The sequence below is a fragment of the Boleophthalmus pectinirostris genome, unplaced genomic scaffold (genome assembly GCF_026225935.1).
Source record: "Boleophthalmus pectinirostris isolate CB_2022bp ecotype Guang Dong unplaced genomic scaffold, ASM2622593v1 HiC_scaffold_13, whole genome shotgun sequence".
Lineage (NCBI taxonomy): Eukaryota > Metazoa > Chordata > Actinopteri > Gobiiformes > Gobiidae > Boleophthalmus > Boleophthalmus pectinirostris.
In genome coordinates, this window is record NW_026571036.1 from 27,050,567 (window position 1) to 27,070,268 (window position 19,702).

The 19,702-nt window shown below is 37.8% G+C and overlaps 1 protein-coding gene across 1 annotated transcript in view; it reads left to right on the forward strand.

Annotated features, from left to right (window-relative positions):
• The window catches only part of atad2b (ATPase family AAA domain containing 2B), a 184,747-nt gene that overhangs the window by 146,820 nt on the left and 18,225 nt on the right, over window positions 1-19,702 (forward strand). The window contains 1 exon segment of the mRNA XM_055149307.1: window positions 8,796-8,924. Coding sequence (XP_055005282.1) covers window positions 8,796-8,924 — 129 coding nt within the window.

Genomic DNA, 19,702 nt, shown 5'->3' on the forward strand with positions numbered 1-19,702 from the left:
AGTGTTCTCTGCAGCGGGCAGTTCAATGGAAGTAGCGCAGTGGGCTACAGTATGTGCTTGGTCATGCGTTTTTAAAATTGACGTAGCCTTGACTATAATTTCATATTGTTTCATATTTGGGTTGCTTAATTAAGATATTCATTTCTGATTTGGAAGGTTGTTTGATTAAACCTTTTGCGCTTAAATGCCCCATCTGTCATCTCGTATATGCGCGTGTGGGCGGGGTTAGTAGTGTTTTTGCCATATATTCACATCCCTAATATGGAGAAGGATGAGAATGATACATAAAAACTGTGTAAGAGACAGAGAGAGAGAGAGGGTGGGAGAGGAAGAGCATGGCAGACTGAGAAGGTGGAGAGAGGGAGTGAAATGAAAAGGAAGATGAGGGAGGAGAGAAAGCGCGTCTGAAAATGTGAACATGGATGGAGGAACATTACAACACAAAAGCTGTATTCAGAAATGATGGAGAGGTGCGGAGAGCGAGTATCAAGTTCTCAAATGGGCTCAAAGTGACAAAAAGGTGAGAAGAGGAGGAGGAGGAGGAGAGAGTTTCACAAAACTGCTTGAAAAGTGAAAAATCAAACAATAAATTCAACAAGTGATCTCATTTTGACATCATTAAACTACCAATCAAAAGTTTGGACACACCCTCTCATTCAAAGTTTGTTTCCATGTGTACTACTTTCTACTTTTGCTCCACACACAGAAGACTAAATACAGAACGTAAGATGTATGGAATTATTTAGTAAAGTGAAAAAAAATTAAAGGTGCATTGTGTAACTTTTCTGGTGGAGGGTTTGTCAAATGCTTTTCTCCATGGAGATGTTATTGCTTTGGTCTGGAATCTTCCATAGTATGATGTTAAACCTTTCTATCTTCATGGAGTTACAGGTCAGATATGTGGAGAGGCGACCCTGCTCACAGTCAGAATGTTTATCTAGGTACCGTATTTTCCGGGCTATTAGGTGCTCTGGATTATAAGACGCACTGTCATTAAATGGTCTATTTTCGAACTTTTTTCACAAATAAACCGCACCGGACTTTAAAAGAAACACAACAGTTGGATGGGTGAGTGGTTTTGTTTGTTTGGCGCGTTCACGGTGACTCTGGGCTTTGTTCAGTTGTGGCGTGTAGGGAGGGTGCTGTCTGGGACTGCTGGATTGTCGGCGTGTTCGCAGTGACTCTAGAAGTGGCACATTGCGCTCGCTTTTTCGGTTCGTTCCTCCGTTCCGTTCCTCGTCGGCGTGGAGTGATGAGTGTGTCTGCGGGTGATGCGACTTTGTATTTACTGAAGTCATGCTGGGACACCCAAGTGGATTCGTGTATAGGGCGCTCTGGATTGTGGGGCGCACAGTCATTTTTTGATGGGGTTGGAGGTTTAAGAGTGTGTCTAATAGCCCGGAAAATATGGTATTTTTATAATCATAGTCATAGTCATTTTATTTATGTAGCACATTTAGAAACAACCATAACAAGTTGCACCAAAGTCCTTTACAGCATGAAACACAACATAATGAAATAACACAAATATAAAATCTATAAAATATTACATAAAAGAGTGACTTAATACACAAAGACAATAATCTAAAGTAGAGCTCATGGGCTGTTGACCACCATCTTGAAAAAAAATTGTTTTTAGGAGAGTTTTAAAGTGAGATAGGGAGGAGCAAGATCTCAGATGAAGGGGGAGGGAATTCCAGAGCTCAGAGTCCACAACAAAGAGACCTCGGCCTCCCCTGGTTTTGAGGTGGGATGGTGGGACGGACAGTAAAGTTGAGAGAGTTTGACCTGAGGGCCGTGAGTGGGGTTAAAAGATCAGTGATGTACTGTGACGTGAGTGAGTTGAATGATTTAAAAACAAATTATAAATAAATCTGAGCTATAAAACCACTTATAATTTAAAACATGTAAGACAGAACTGTTTAATGTGTGTAATTCTGTGGAACATTCCAAGCAGAGCGATGACACATCTATAGAAACAAACAGGTTACGGACCCCCAACCGAAAAGTTACATAGCGCACCTTAGACTTTTTTCTTTACTAAATAATAATTTCATATACTATCTTGCTTCATATACTACTGGTCAAAAGTTTTAGAACACCACACTTCTTCAAATTTTTTATGTTTACTGTTTCTTGTTGATCAAAACATATTCTAAACTTTTGATTGATGTGTGTGTCGACCTTTGGCAGATATAACAGCTTTTACAATAGAAAGCAAATATTGTTCAGAAAGTTGTCTGAAGTCTGTTGCAGAAGTTTCCATAAATGTGTGGCACTTAGGTTGCTTCACTCTTCTGTCCAGTTCATCCCAAACCAGCTCGATGGGCTTTAAGTCTGGACACTGTGCTGCTGGACACTCCAGGTTTTCAAGCTTCACCATCTTGTTCTTTTTTTCCTGAGGTAGTTTTGGCAGAGCTTGGACTTGTGTTTTGTATCTTTTATCTTTTTTTTAAACCTCTGTCTGTTCAGTTTTTACCTTTTTACCATTTCAAGCTCGTCATTGGACTTGCACGATTTAAACTGCAATAAATAACTGGAAAAATAAAGGTGTTCTAAAACTTTTGACCAGTAGTGTATATTTGAAAGAAATAGTCCAATGAGTTTAATTTGGTCTTCCGATAATTTAGATTATTTCACTGTTTTGACTGCTCTCTAACAGTCTTCCTCGGTGTTCACGTGATGTTGCTGTGACGTGTCCAGACTGCAGATGGCGCTGTCATCCTGCCTCCTCCTGTTGAAAGACAGCACCAAAACTTGTATAAATCAGCTGACCGGACACATTGAATGCGAGTGTGTGTCCAAACCTTTCTCTGGTCATTTATGTTCAGTTTATTTTTACTATATACTTAAGCTACTTTGTACATTTCTACAAAAGTTAAGCCTTAATTCGAGGTAATAAATGCAGTCCTAGTATCCTTCACAGTAGATGCATCACTGTAAAGACGTCCTAGACAAGTTGAGAGTGTCTATTGGCCTTATTCTCATTACATAAGAAAGGACATTAGGAATACAATGTCCAGAACTCTGATCACAAAAACGTATGAAGACCTCGCTTGAACTGCTCCTATTGTCTGGAGGTGACAGCGCGTGCCATAAGGGAGAGAGTTATGTGGTACGAAAAAGCACTTAAATCTGTAGCCATCCTGAAAATGCACTCACACACTGGCAGTTAGCTAAAAGTGCAGTGGACTTTCTCTTTGTAACGACGCCAATAAAAACTTTATGCGTGTTTCGTTAAACTTGTGATCCGGGTTTGCCTCCTCTGTTTTAACATATGATTCATAATTTAAAGTTAAAGCCACGGTGTGTAACTTTTTTAGTGCTGTCAAGCGATTAAAAAAATTTAGAGATGAATTAATTATGATCTGTAATGAATTAATCAAATTAATCTTTTTTAATCTCACCTAAAAATTGCTGAGAAAAGCTTCAACTTGATGTATTTTCTTTTGCATTCATTATTACATTATTTTCATATTATCATTAACGTTTTTATATAACTATCATCATTATTACTATTACTAATCTGCATAAATAAACTCAACTTTACAACATATAAACCATCATCACTCTAGAGCCACATCAGCCCTTTTGACATTATAATGTGTTTAATGCAGAAATGAAACATAAAACCACATGGCTAATTTGCATAAACTAAGCGGAGAAAAGAAAAAAAAAAATGCTCTTGTGCACTGATGCGGTTCAGCTTCTACTAAAGGACATGACTTAGTGGAATATAGATGTTGATGGTGAAGGTGAGTCTGTTCTGTGTTTGTGTCGTGATGTTTTCAGAGATCAGACATGTGCAGGTTTATCGCAGATGCGGCGAGAACGGGAATGAAAATTAGGCTACAATTCTTTGCGGGAGCGAGCGGAGCAGGACTGCACAGTGCGGGACTGTGTCCTAACAACACATAAAAACAGATTTTATAATAAGGCAACTCGCATTCAGAAACAGTAAAGTTAGAGATTAAAAATAAGATTAACACGATTTAAAAACATAACATGCTAAATATGACTGTAATTAATTAATCGCAATTAATGCAATAATTTGACACCCCTAAACTTTTTAGCCAAAAAAGTACAAGTAAATTATGTGGGGTGTTATTTAAAAGTGCTCCACTGTGTTTTTAAACTCCATACACCTTCACTTGAATTATTTGGATCATTTCAGCCATGGTGTTACTACTTTATGTCTACTGAACAAAAGGTAAAAGGTGTAGCTGTCGACTTAAACTCCTGTAAACATCTTAAAAATGCGCTCACACACCAGGAGTTGCCTAAAAGCGCTGTGGAATTTCTCTTTATAACGACGCCAATAAAAACTTTATGCACGTCCTGTTAAAATTGCGATCCGAGTTTTGCACCATTTCCCTCCTCTCTTCTCTCAAACCGATGAAACCCGAGACCCCTGCTGCCGATCCGACACCGGGAGTAACTGTCCAGAAAGAACGCAATAAAATATTCAATAGGAAAAAAGTACTGGCGCTAACCCCAGATAGCCATTATCAATTCAGAATATTATCCGCGCTGCTGGCTTATGTATGCGCCTTTTATTTGGCTAGGGACTTCGTGTGATTAGATCGGTCAGGTGGAGTTTGGTGTCACCGCTATATTACTGTGCACTCCTCTCTGTCTGTCTGATTGGATTATGGAGATGTGAATATTTGAAAAGTATTATCCACTTAACGTCATGTTTCTGGACTATTGAGTTTCGCATGACATTAGTTCTACAGCTCGCGGTAGGTATTCGAAATGGGTTAGCGTGATAGAAAAGTCGCGTGTGTTTGCTTCAAGTTGGCTGGGCCCATATTTCGCGATTTTCTGATCTATGTTTAAAAAAAAAAAAAAAAAAAAAAAAGTCGTTTACTTATCGCTAGGGCTGTCGCGGTTCAAGAATTTCCTTTGCTTTAACTTCTGCATATATTACAAAGATATATTATTAGGATCCTCGAGTAAGTAACACATAAAGTCCATACACCTACGATACGGTAAACCCCCACAGTCGCCTGCAGGGGGCGCCTTTAAGCACTGTGCGTACCGTGAATGTCCCCATTGAATCTAAATGGATGTCCCAAGTTAAACATTTGAGAATCCGTGTATCATTCGTTCATTCGTTTTTCAAAATAAAACCAAAAATAAGAAAACGGAAAAAAAAAAAAAAAAAAAAAAACTATTTTCTTCATTGATTATCTCCAAAACCAAAATGAAAAAAACTGATAACGATTTGTCGTGGTTCAGTCCTGGTTCAGTCCTGGTTCAGTCCTGGTTTAGTCCTGGTTTAGTCCTGTTTTAGTCCTGGTTCAGTCCAAATGCGGTGCAGTTTAAGTCACGGAAATGGGAAACTGCCATTATCCCTTTTTTTCGTTATTCATTTAAACACAAAATCGAAAAACTTAAAAAAAAATTATCTGTTTTTTCATTTTGGTTTTGGAGACAAATAATGAATAAAATAGTTCCTTTTTTTTTGTTTTCTTTTTTGTGGTTTTATTTTGAAAAACAAATGAACGAATAATGCACGGGTTATGGAGGAGTGCCACAGTGATTACTGACCAAACTGTTCACCAAACCTGTTCTTTCTGACACTGGGCAGTAGTGATGCGCAGGTCGACCTGTAACGGTTAAGCGGGTTAACCATTAACTTTTATATTTGCATGTGTTACCTGCACAAAGAGGACAACTTTAGTTCTTATGCAATTATTGCCAAATGAAAAAGGCGAGAGACGAGAAAAAGGCACATGGTGTCCTTATTATTACACATTATGAACAGTTTTGTAGCTGCACATTAAAACTACACACAATCATTTGGATGCTTTCAGCTCTGGAATTGCCGGTCTCTACTAAACGAAAGGTAAAAGGAGCTGTTAAGTTGAAAATTAAAGCTTCATGACATCACAAGTGGAGCAGAGCATTTTGAGCTTTGGAGATGTAGACAGACTAATAATAAAGGATTACTTACAAAACACATCTCCAGGTCTGTTTTAGAGGAGGTATGAGTATTATAACAAGGCTAAAAGTTCATAAGAGTCCATTTTGTGTAATATAGGACCTTTAAAACTGCAGCATCAGCTTTATGTGTCATCTTAAGGAGAACGTCGGAGTAAATTTGATTTTGTTTTTCTTTGCATTTGAATAAGACAGATGGCCGTTGGTTTGCAGACGCATTTATCTCCACGTTGTTCTGGAGGGACACAGGTGTGGAGTAAAAGTTTTTGATTGTTTTTGAAAACTTTCATTTGAACAGAATTGGAGACTGTCTGAAGACTATGGGTCGTCCAAAAGGCAATTCACGCGGTTCTTTTTCCATTTTGGCCATTAAAAAACATAATGGAACGTGATGGGTGGATTTTGGGTGTGTAGAGTCACCAAAAAGTATGCTAAAGTAATAGTAGAATTACAATATTATTTAAGGAAACATGTAAATGAGTTGAGAAATGAGAAGTGGCTCAATAAGTCCATGGTAGGTAATCATAAGAGTGGACATAACATGATTTATAAAGCCACAGTGTAAATTTTTAGCCAAAAAAAAGATTATGATTGATTAGAACATATTCATTTATATAATTATTTTGTTATTTGTAATATCTTGTACTCTTTTATCATTTTACATTGTAGCTTTTGAATAATTTTCCCCATAAATTTAATTACAAAGACAACTCTTGTAACGTTTAAATCACAAACAGATGGAATATGGCAGTTTTTTTCCTCGTGTAATTTTTCAAACGCTCGTCCCAATTATCTCTCCTTCACGTCGCCTGATTAAAGCTTTTGACAAACAACTTGTGTTTTATTAATCATGACATCACCCGCTTGTGCGCGTTTCTCACGGCTACGGTCACTGTTGCTGCGACACACACAAATGCCATTTAATTTCTAATCACATTTCTTCTTCGTTTGCTTACAGACGCTCGATTGTAGCTTTAATTACTGCACCTTTTTGCTTTCCCCGAGACCTTGAATCCCGATGAGCTCCTGCTTATTTAAACTGACAAATAACTAAACGAAAATACCAGCGCTGGGTCAATTAAAAGGGCTTTTCGCTGTCCAGATTGTTTTAATTAAAGTAGCAGTGAAATGTAAACTTGCTTCTCGTTATGATTAGGCTTAATTAGCTGTCAGTCCGATCATAATTACTTTTGAATACAAGCAACCTCCGAAGCCTACATCTGCATTGAATAACGCCAGGGCTTTGCTTGTGTGACCAGTTTGTCCCCCGCGCCTGTCACCACCTATTTATTTCAATAGACCCCCTACGTACATACATTTATACTATGAGTAATTAACAGTAGACATTATATAGCCCCATTTTACACAACTATAAATTACAAGGGACTGTAAAAACACATTATGAAAAACTGGTAAAGAAATGAACTAAAATGTGATCTGTGTTTTAATTAAAAGTGCATTGTGTGACGTTTCTGTTGATGGAGGGTCAGCCACCTGCTTGTCTCCATGGTGATGTTATTGCCTTGCCTAGAATGTTCCACAGTATGGCATTAAACGTGCTTTAATGTCCACAGAGAAAAGCAGAAGACACCAATATAAATATAAATACGACTAACTGAATACATGCAAGATTGCTGAAGAAGTTGCTGATACGATACATGCCTCGATACACAGGTCACGAAACGATACATATCCCGATACAGTGAGCTTACGATTCGATGCGATATATTTCAGATCGATTCGATACAGTTTAATAAAAATAATAGCTAAATGATACTAGAAGTGATAAGTGATACTAAAGGTCTTTGTTAAACCACTTCCTGTGCAAAGTTCATATGAAACACAAACATTTTAATCATTAAAACAGTGAAAATGTCAAATGTGTCGCATAAACGAGTTTCCTTCCTCTAAACAAGCAATAAAAATGTAGAGCTGTAACAAAATAATTGAGTAAAATATACCAAAAAATACTCCTGGCGATATCGATACAGCAGCCCATGATATCGATACTGTATCTTCACATTAAACGATACAGTATATCAATATTTCAATATTTTTGCACAACCCTAGTCAAGATAACTCAATTTAGTGCTATAGTGTGGAACAATCTATGCAAAACAATAACATTTGTTTCAATAGACCTCCTACATACATGCATAATTAAAAGTGTACATTATATAGCCTTGTATTACAAAATGATAAATGACAGGGGTTGTATAAATATATAAATAATAGTTTGGATTGTAAAAACTCTGGCAAATTATGAAAACTGTTTAAATATAATAATAAAATGTAACCTGTGTTTTAATTAAAGAGCATTATGTCACTTTTCTGTTGGTGGAGGGTCAGCCACCTGCTTGTCTCTATGGTGATTTTATTGTTTTGCCTAAAACTTCGCTCAGTATGGCATTAAAGTTGTGTCTATGGAGAGAAGCGGGTGACTTCAATAGGTGAGTCTTTTCTGCAAACTGGATAAATGGGAGATAGATACATTTAATGCCGTACTGATGAACATTCCATGTAAAGCAATAACGTCTTGTTGGAGACAAACTGGAGCCCTCCAACCAGAAGCGTCCAACCAGACCCCACATAGAAACTTAACTATTTGAAATGGACATGTTGGCTTGGTCATTGGAGGCTCTTTAATGATTTAATTCAGACCTTCTTGATTTTCAACTTGATTTTCAACTCGACGGTCCTAATCTTTTATCACTTTGAAACCTGAATGAATGTTATGTATAATGTTATATATATTTTCTTTTCATCCATTTATTTGCATTTCTTTAATACAAATCAAACTAATATCTCTGAGTTGTCATATTAAACTAAATCAAATGTGTGTTTTGTAGGTCTTACTGGACTTGGTGGTGAAGAAGAGCCATGGCTTCAGTGTGGAGCAGCTGGAGCGGCTGTACTCTGTGCTCAGTCAGAGCATCTATCTGCATCGCCATGACTACGACAAAACACAGCTACTGGAGGTGAGACGGGCGACTGTTACTGTCAGTAATACTACAACATATACTACCTCAGATATTACTGCAAATACTACCTCACATGCTACTGCAAATACAACTTAAGAACAGGTTTGGCTTTCCCTTTGCCAAATACAACCTAAGACAGAGTTTATAGAGAAGCAGTAGCTAAAACGATATTAAAAAGGAAACAAAAGAGTTATGGAATAATGCAGTAAGCCGCGGGGTAACTAGTGGTAATTTGGTATTTAGCATTCTAAACTCTTCATTGATTTAACACGAGACTCTGACACAATCCTAACCTTTCACAGCAAGATGGATTCTCATGATATTTGTGACTTCACAAACTCTTGAGAATCTCTTAAAGGGTGAGGGTGACCAATCATGTCATAACATTGAGGTTTGTGCAGAAGTCAAAGGTGAAGCTTCCAAATGAACCAATTGAACATGGCGATGCCCACAGATGACAATCAGTCTATTATAATGTCAGACTTTTACAGACTGTTTTATTTGAGAATAACTTGTAAGCATTTCCTGCATTTTTGGACAGAAGTCTGTGCTTTTTTTTCAACTGGATTTAACAAAAACACATACCTTATTGATAATGTGTAGAAATCAAAAAGAAAGTAAAAACAAAACAAAACTCAAAGGTATTTACGTAGTCTAAATGGGACTATACCAGGATCTTACTCCTGATTATGGTACAGTCAACACAAATTTGTCTTTAAGTGTACCTGAGTGGTAGAAGACCCCACCAGAGAAAGCTTGCAGCACAGTTCGAGAAACACTGGTGTACATGTTGTGTAGTTGAGAGAACTTTGACTAAGAACTATTCTAAGAAGAGTTTAATTAGCTGAGGAAAACAGGAACGTATTCATCAGACCTGAAACACTCTGACAGCAGAGTTAGAGAGAGATGTATAAGTGACATTACAAGGTCACCGTGTCTTGTTTACTTCATACATAATGCTTACATTATGATGCAGGTCAGACATGCTGTGTTTACCATAATTATGCATAGATCTATTCAAATGAGGCGCCACTCAATTAAATGATGAACATCTACAAGTCATTTCCGACCTACTTAAAATGTGTGTGTGCGTATTTTGGATTGGCTCTACTCGCTGTAAATTCGCACCTATAACTGCCAGCCTCGATGAGCTTCATTTGACTGGAGCCTTATTGGTGATGTCAGATTTTTGGTCACATTTGAGATTTTGTAGCTCTCCATTTTGCACTATCCAGACGGTTGTGTAGTTGTATGTTAAACCCCCAACCTACTGCCCCGTATTACCCTCCATATAGAAGCTGCTGTCAGTTTGTCAGTGCAGGAGAGGGGGAGAGGGAGAAAGAGGGAGAGGGAAAGAGGGAAAGAGAGGAAGAGGGGAAGAGGGGCAGAAGCAGAGGGGAGCAGTTGCCAGGTGGTGCGGCTGGGCTACCCTTCATCCTGCCAGCCCAAATTGGAGATGCGAGAGGAGAAATGTCAGCTTGTCTGGCATGTGGTTTGTTTGCCAGTGTTTTTGTTCACTCACACACACTCACACACTCACACACTCACACACACACACGCATGCACACCACAGACACACACACAACACACACAAACACACACACACGGGTTGGATCCAACTGTCTAACGTGGACATTACAGACTTTTGTTTATTTTTAGGAGCATAACTTTAACCAGGCTTGCTACTGATCTGATCTTAACCCAACTCTCTAGGGCTGGGAAACTCTTGCTCCTTCACGACTTGATATGATACTCGATACACAGCTCACGATACAATATTATCAGAATATGGTGATACATTAGATAATTCATATTGCACATTATACTCTGTTGTGTATACACTTTAACAACAATATTTCTTTGTTAAACCACTACTTATGAGACACATCTATTTTAATCATCAAAACAGTGAATATTAGGGCTGGCTGAGTATCATTAAGAAATTACCACTACGATACCATACCTTGTTACATAGGCCATGATACGATACAGATCTCGATACAGTGCACTTTCAGTTCGATACAATATAATATGATATATATGATATGTGAGAGCGGAAAATTCGGTATATGTATTGCGTAAATTAAATAAGCAGAAAAATTTTAGTACCGTCACAAAAAATGGCTAAAAGATACAAACCCCCCCCCCCAAAAAAAAACACCAAAATTAATATCACAATATTTCAATATTTTTGCACATCCCTACAACTGTGTGAATGGGCTTAGTACCCACATGAAACACACACACACTCACGCACACCAGGTTTGTATCTTGGCCTGGAGTGTTTTACAATATGACACTGAATTTATCTCCATAAAGCATTTTTAAGTCCATCCAGTGTTACGCTGCTTTATTAAAGGGCTCTATTTTCTGATCTCTTATATAATGTTGTTTCCTTATCACAAACATACTTGGAGTTGTGTTTTATTTCATTCACACATGTTTAACACACAAACTCAACATATTTAGGCACAGTTCTTCTCTCAAACAGAAAACACAGTGTTCCACCTTGTGATGTCATATAGTAATACAGGTGCTCCACTGTGTTTTTAAACTCCATGCAGCTGCATTTGGATGAGTTCAGCCCTGGAATTGCCAATCTCTACTGAACTAAATGTAAAAGGTATCTGTTAACTTAAACTACTGCTTCATGACATCACAAAATGGAACAGAGCACTTTGAGCCTTGGAGCTATAGACAGACTAATAAATAATAAGAGTTACTCAAACATGTGTGAATGAAATGTATTTTTGTGGAGGTACCAGCATCATAACTCAATTTTACATAATATAGGACCCGTTAAAGTCCTTATGACTGCTCAAGCTTGTACAAAAACATATCAAGCCAGACCCAGCAGCAAGTAGCTTATCTCAACACACCCATAGAGAAAGACAGAAGACTTTGACATAACTCCATTTATTCACTGTAACTCCGTGTGGTGTTGTTTGCCGTTGAAGTGTGAATGAGATATAGCATGCGTACGTACATTTGTTTCTGTGTACTCTGCTCATCTCCTCTCGGGCTTCAGTCATCCAGAAAAGCTGTGACCTTTCCAGATGGAGACGACTGGAGCCTGCTTCCAGCTAAAGCCACAGGGACCATAGACAATAACACTACAGCTACAGACTGACCTTCACATCGCCCCGGAATTATTATTACGTTTTGTCCGTCACAGAAAACCATTAAAGATTTTCCACCAGTCTTTGACCTTTAACCATCGCGTGCGTCGCTAGAACAGTAAATCATGTTTAGCCGTGTTTATGTGGTCAAACATGCAGCTTTGTGGGGCCAAGAAGTTCTAATCCTTCGGGCCATTATACAGTTTGTTATAATGATGATGACTTGTATGTATATAGAGCATTATAATATAGCCAAAGCACTTTACATTTTATTAGCTGCTACCATAGACTGTATAAAGAAGTGGACTAAGGGAGTCAAATGAAGCTCATGGAGGAGGGGAGTTATAGAAGCCAATTTAGAGCCAAGTCCATATTAGAAAGAGGAATTTATTAACCGACGAAATGGCGAAAGAAAAACACCAGGATCATGTAGAGTGGGTTAATACGAACATTTTAAAACTAAAATGACGAGGTGCACAGCAGCAGTTACAGAGACAGAGGCGACAATTTTTCAGTGTGGTGGAGCCAGAGTCGATGGAGCCGGAAGCACACCCATATTTCTATTTCTGTTTGGAACATGATGGCTAGCAGGTTACCTATGTCCATTTATACCATATTTTTCAGACTATAAATTGCACCGGATTATAAGGCGCAATATCAATAATGTTGAATTCTCTCGTCTATTTTCATACATAAGGCGCACCAGATTATAAGGAGCATTAAGCAAAACAAACAGACGACACTTGAGACTGATCCTTAGTCCAGGCGTCCACGATCCATTGGCAGATCGTGGTGTAATTCGCCCGGCGTTGCCTCCCTGTCTTGATGAATGTGGATTATGAATGTGAATGTGGGTGGATCATTTAAGTTTTTTTTTTTTTTTTCCTACGAGGACGACTCAAATATACATTGAGTAATAATGTGTTTAATGCAGCTTTGCCACATTTGTTTACGTTTTACAGAAAGGAAACTTAAAACCACATGGCTCATTTGCATAAACTATAAACACTGAAAAAATGGCTTCTGTCAGACTAAAGGCCACGACTCAGTGAAATATAGATGTTTTTTCTGTAACAAGACGTCGGCTGCAGTGTGTGTTGAGTCGACTCATAACTATACTTCACCCTTTACTTTGCCCTTAGCCATAATGCTCCGACAATTCATTAAGCAATGCGACTTCGTAGTTTACAAAAGTCATATTAAAACATTTTGACAGATTTTTGAGTATCATGTGCCACATAAAATCAGTTTGAGGTCAGTAAACACAAGATTGAATATATAAGGCATACCAGATTATAAGGCGCACTGTCGATTTTTGAGAAAATGTAAGGCTTTTAAGTGTGCCTTATAGAGTGAAAAATATGGTAAATACAGTCTGTGGCTACTACTAAAGCCACAGCTATCTAGGGGCTGATTAACAGAAATGTGGCAGCCAATCTACGCCACATTCTTATATGCCCAGGGATACAACAACAGTAGGTGGTGTTTGGAGCCAGGTTTGGAACCTTTGGGTTAAACACTATACCACTCTATAAACTCCAAAATGAAACTTATTGATACTAAAACTACAGTAATTTGCCCAAAAAGTCTAAGATGATGTCATTGGTTTGGCATTAAATCTTCACCACTTTAAGCCAAGTCTATTTTATGGAGCCCACTTATCGTAAGAATACATGTTTTCAAGATATTTTGATCAATAAAAAAATGCAAGATAGATACTTTTAATGTGATACTGTGGAACATGGCAGGATATGCAGTAACATCTCTGGATACAAGCAGGCGACAGACATGTCACCCGAAAAGTTACATCGTGCACCTTTAATGTTTCTTACACAATTGCATGACAAGAAATGTGTATGTAGCTTTAGATTGTGTCATCTTTATAAACTTAAAACAGATATTAGGCCTACTTTTGATCAACTTCTAACTTTATAACCTCATCAAAAGGCTTTACACGTTATCAAAAACGGCATCATTGTGACATGATCGTGTTGACTTCAATTTGCTTCTCACTTGTACCACATTACACTTAAAATAAGCTGTTAAACTGGCTGCTTTGGTGTCCGCCTGCCACAATTAAACGGAAGCAGCTCTTTCAAGGAGACTGCCTTTGAAAACGGTGTGTACAAATGTTGGACCAGTGTATGGAGAAGATCAGATCACAGGGCTCACAGCGCAGCCCTGTCTACTGCGCCGTCGTCTTTGTAAAGCGTAAATGAATATAGCCTTTGCCTTTATCCTGCTGGATCGTAGCTGTCAAGAAGTTGAGAAATACCTCTTTTCTTTCAGTCACAATAAAGCAAAATCGTTCTCTCTCTCTTCTTTTTTTTCACTCTTTTTTTCATTCGTGGAAAAACGCCAGTGTTATTTTGCCCTTATAACCTCTGCATTCAAATTCAGAGCGAATACCAGATAGAGCTAATTAGTTTCAGTTAAAGTGCGTAAGGGAGCACAATCTGAAGTGATTGTGGTCGCAAAGGTAATTTAAAATATTTTTGACAGGCGAAATGACTTTAATTAGTGCTGCTAACCTGATGTTTTTCGAGCCTTTTCAACGCTCCTCTCTCGTAATTTTGCTTCCATTTCCTGAGTTTTCGCCTTTTCAAACTCCAAAAAATCTTAAATTCGTCTTGTCAAACTGCTCCCGCTGTGTTTTGGTTCATATTTTTGGTTGTCAGTGCCAGAGGTGCAGTCTGTTTTCCTACAGTTTTTCATTTAGTCACTCATGGGTTTTTTTTGTTGAAAATTAAACACTTAAACAACACCATGAACGCTCGTACTGATCACAGACCCCTGAAAATATGTGGTTTAAATCTTTTTTTTTTTTTTTGCCAATGTGTGCATTGTGTTTCCACAGTAGCTGGTGAACATTCCGCCAATACACATACACGTACACCACCCCCAGCGTAACGTCATTGCAAAATATCAATACACTATAACTGTAAACCTATAGATTAGTTCTGCAAATGTTCCTCCACGGAGTCAGTGTCAATATAAAAAGTAGATTCATTATTTGTACTGTATTGTTGACTACACTCCGGCCTATACAGAGCAGTGGGTTCTGATCTCTTGTGTTTCAGTGAGTTATGTTGTCAATAAACTTTGATTGAACTGCATATATGTATGTAGATGTTCTTTCTTTAATCACAGGTTTCATAACTGGGCACACGGCTCCTATATAGACCTGCTGATTGAGTCGATTGTACAGCGGCGGTGTTAAGAGAGTTGAAAGGAGCTGAAATGCGTTGCCGTGATTACCAATAAATACACCGCATTGGGTTCTTGCACAAATGAGAAATTTTGTAAAAGAATCCAAGCCCCCTGGTCCAGTGAGTTTGTGTTTTGATCCAGGCAGAACTTCAGTTGATACTTTGCTTTGACATCACGCTGGAGATGCTCTGGAGATGTTCTGCAGTAACCACAGAGACACAAAACACACATCAGCGAAGACGGCCAAAAAAGTTTTAAGATTTCCTGAAAACTCCCTAAAAAATACAAAATGGATTTAAACATCATATTTTCAGGAGCCTGTGATCAATACGGGCATTCATGGTCTGTTTAGGAGTTTGGTTTTCAACAAAAAAATGAGAAAGACTAACAAATCAGATCTCCTGTTGTAGTTCTTTCTGGTCAGATTGCGTTAAAGTTAGGGGTGTCAAATTATCGTGTTAATAGCGATTAATTAATTACAGTCATATTTAGTGCATTATGTTTTTTAATCGCTTTAATTTCATTTTTAATCTCTAACTTTACTGTTTCTGTATGCGAGTTGCCTTATTATAAAAGCTGTTTTTATGTGTTGTTAGGACACAGTCTCACACTGTGCAGTCCTGCTCCACTCGCTCCCGCAAAGAATTGTAGCCTAATTTTCATTCCCGTTCTCGCCGCATCTGCGATAAACCTGCACATGTCTGATCTGAAAACATCACGACACAAACACAGAACAGACTCACCTTCACCATCAACATCCCTCTGTCACAGAGAGAACATCTATATTCCACTGAGTCGTGTCCTTTAGTAGAAGCTAAACCGCATCAGCATCACAAGTGTTTTTTTTTTTTTTTTTTTTTCTCCGCTTAGTTTATGCAAATGAGCCATGCGGTTTTAAGTTTTGTTTCTGTGAGACATGTGCAAAGCTGCATTAAACACATTATAATGTCAAACGGGCTGATGTGGCTCTAGAGTGTTTTTTGTTTATATGTTGTAAAGTTGAGTTTATTTATACAGATTAGTAACAGTAATAATGATGATACTTATATAAAAACGTTAATGAAAGTATGAAAATAATGTAATAATGAATTCAAATGAAAATACCTCAAGTTGAAGCTTTTCTCAGCAATTTTTAGGTGAGATTAAAAAAGATATTAATTAGATGAATTAATTACAGATCATAATTAATTAATCTCTCAATTTTTTTAATCGCTTGACAGCACTAGTTAAAGTAAAACTCAGATTAAAGTTTAACAAGCCTCTGACAGAGCAGTGCCTACAGTTAGCTTCACACTCCCAGGGAAAGTTGATAACATCAGCTGCAAAGTATACCATTATTTTTTGACATCATAGTTTGTAATGATTATTCGTGTACATTCAAAAGTTCACGTGTAGAAGCCCAATCGATCTTTTCATGTATTTTTGCGAGTTATATTTAAAAACACTGTAGATTGTCTTTGCTCCATCGTTTTTTTGTAATTTCTTGTAACTGATTGAAGAAACTCTTAATGGCAGGTTTTCGTTTGTCTAATTTTGACTTAATTTGGTGGGATAATACATGTTGTAAATATAAATTATAGTTTTACACCAATCAAGAAGCAATTTGTGAAGAAAAGTTGGAAAACACGCTGAAAATTACAGGTAGTTAGAAAGTTCTGAAGCTTAATGATAACATTACACCGGGGAGAATTTTACCCAAATATAAGCACAATTTACAAGTAAGAAGCATTTATTCTGATATTTTAAGGTCCTTTATTATGCAAAATTGACCCTTGTGACATTTAAGCCATGTTATAATACTGTTACGTCATGTTTAGTTTTGTATCATTCACTCATGTTTGAGAAAACCTTTGTTATTAGTCTGTCCACGTCTCCAAAACTCAAAACGCTCTAGTTAACAGCTACATTTTATCTACAGTCAAGCCCAAAATTATTCATACCCCTGACAAATTTTGACTTAAAGTTACTTAGGCTACGTTCACACTGCAGCCTGAAGTGACCCAAATCCGATTTCTTGGCTACGTCTCCACATCCACACGTTCCTTTCAATGGACGTTGCTGCCGCTGCCCCACAAAACACCACGGCCAAAAACCTCGTCCTTCTCCTTCTCAATCTCCTCCTTAAAACAAGTAAGTTGTTCATGTTCTGGTTCCGGTACGAGAGGAACTTTAAAATCGCCAGGTGCTCAATGCTCGCGTCCATGTTTGGACAACTTCCGTAAACATGAAGCACGCTTGCTGTGGATGACGTCATCGTGTCTCCAGTGCACATGCGGGACACTTTCGGGCCGTATACTGTTCACACTGGAGATCACATACAAGTCACATTTAATTGGAAATGTGAACGACCTCACAAAAACATGGGATTTCACAAAAAAATCCGAAATGAGCATTAAGCCCTGCAGTCTTAACGTAGCCTTAGTTACTTTTATTCAACCAGCAAGTTTTTTCTTGATTGGAAAGAGCAATATGTCAAGATTCTCAACAACAACATCAAGCAGCCTGCAGAGGAACTTGGACTTGGGCACCAGTGGACATTTCACTACAACATTGACCCAAAGCACAATGGCAGAAATGGTTATAGGATGTCAACTTTACCATTTTGTAGTGGCCCAGTAAGAGTCCTGACTTGAATCCAATTGAGAATCTGTGGACGGAGCTAAAGATCAGGGTGATGGCAAGGAGACCCTTCAATCTGAAAGCATTGGAGCTCACTGCTAAAGATGAAAAGGCCAAAGTACCAGTGGAAATGTGCAAAAAACTGGTCAGCAATGATATTTTCGATTAATTTTTGAGAAGGGTATGAATAATTCTAGACATGCGACTTTTCGTTCAAATGTAAATAAAAGCTGAGATTTTTTTTTTTCCACAATGATAACTCTTGCACATCATCTTATTATCTTCTGGGACACGCCTGTATCATTTCCAATAAAGAAAAACTGGCTTGAGTAAAAGTAACTTTAAGTCAAAATTTGTCAGGGGTATGAATAATTTTGGGCTTTTGGGCAGTTGAGACTGGCGATTCTAGGACTGAAATGATTCTAATGAAGATGTACGGATAACATAGATCAGAAAATAGCGTAATATCGTCCCTTTAAACATGTTCAGAAACTTCTACTTTCTACTTTGTCAGTCTTTGTCACTTTAAAATCCTATTGATTTCATGGCCCTGTGGTGAACCTTCTTTGTAAATATAAAACTTTAGAACTATATAGAGCAGTCAGCTGATTGCAAAGAACAAACAAGGTCTTATTTCTATATTCCCACATACAATACAGACTGTGTTTCATAATGCATGATGTAAAGCTTGTTAGTCTCTCACAGGTGTTTCAATAGCCTTCAGCGTTCCCACGGTAACAATGTCAAAAAGGTCCACAGGCCGGTGTATTGAAGATCACAGGAAAAAGCACCAAGAAGCAGAGCAGTTATTTGTGTGGGAGGAGAGTACAGGGAATCCAGGCACTACCGCACTGTTCAAGGATTTATATTATGCAAAACTGACTTTATTTGAGCTTTTAATCGTGTTATAATGTTGTCACTGAATCAAAAATATAGCTAGAGTTGTAGTTTTCTTCATTCTCGCATGTTTTATCAATTGGTTAATGCATTTTTTCCCCCTGAGCACTCATAAATGATCAGTTTGCATTTTACCCGAATAGTTGCGTCATAGGTAAAAATCCAGACTTCTCCTGTGCAGTTTTTAAGCCCATAAACCATCACCGAACTCACTGAACCGTCAAATTGTATTCACAACTAAGATATGACTTTGTATGTTATGTAAAATCCACTCTTGTGTCATGTATAAAGTTCATTTGAAACACAAAACATTTTAATTATCAAAACAGTGAAAATGTCAAATGTGACGCATAAACGAGTTTCCTTTCTCTGAGCAAACAACAAAACTATAGCTGTAACAAAATAATTGAGTAAAATATACCAATAAATGCTCTCGGTGATATATCCATACAGCAGTCCACAATATCAATACTGTATCATCACATTAAATGACACGATATATTAATATTTTGATATTTTTGCATACTCCTAATGAACAGCGCGTTTTGTTGTGTCCTTAAGCGAGACATCCACTCATAGGTGTCCATCACCAGGCCTGGCCACATGGAGATGTCAAACTGTATTCACAACTAAGATATGACTTTGTATGTTATGGAAAATCAACTCTTGTGAGCTGTGTTAAAAGTTGTTATCTCATAAAAAACACACTAAGAGTTGTGTTGTGTTTCACCTCTTACATCTATTACATCTGTCTAGTGTCTACATCTCCTAAGCTCAAAATGCTCAGCTGCACCTTGTGATGTCACGAAGCGGTAGTTTTCAAATTAATAGCAACTTTTTACTAGGGATGGGCACGATTAGTTGATGAATCGATAATTGATCATTAAGAATTTCATCGATCATGTTCATTTTAATCGACAACCCGAATGT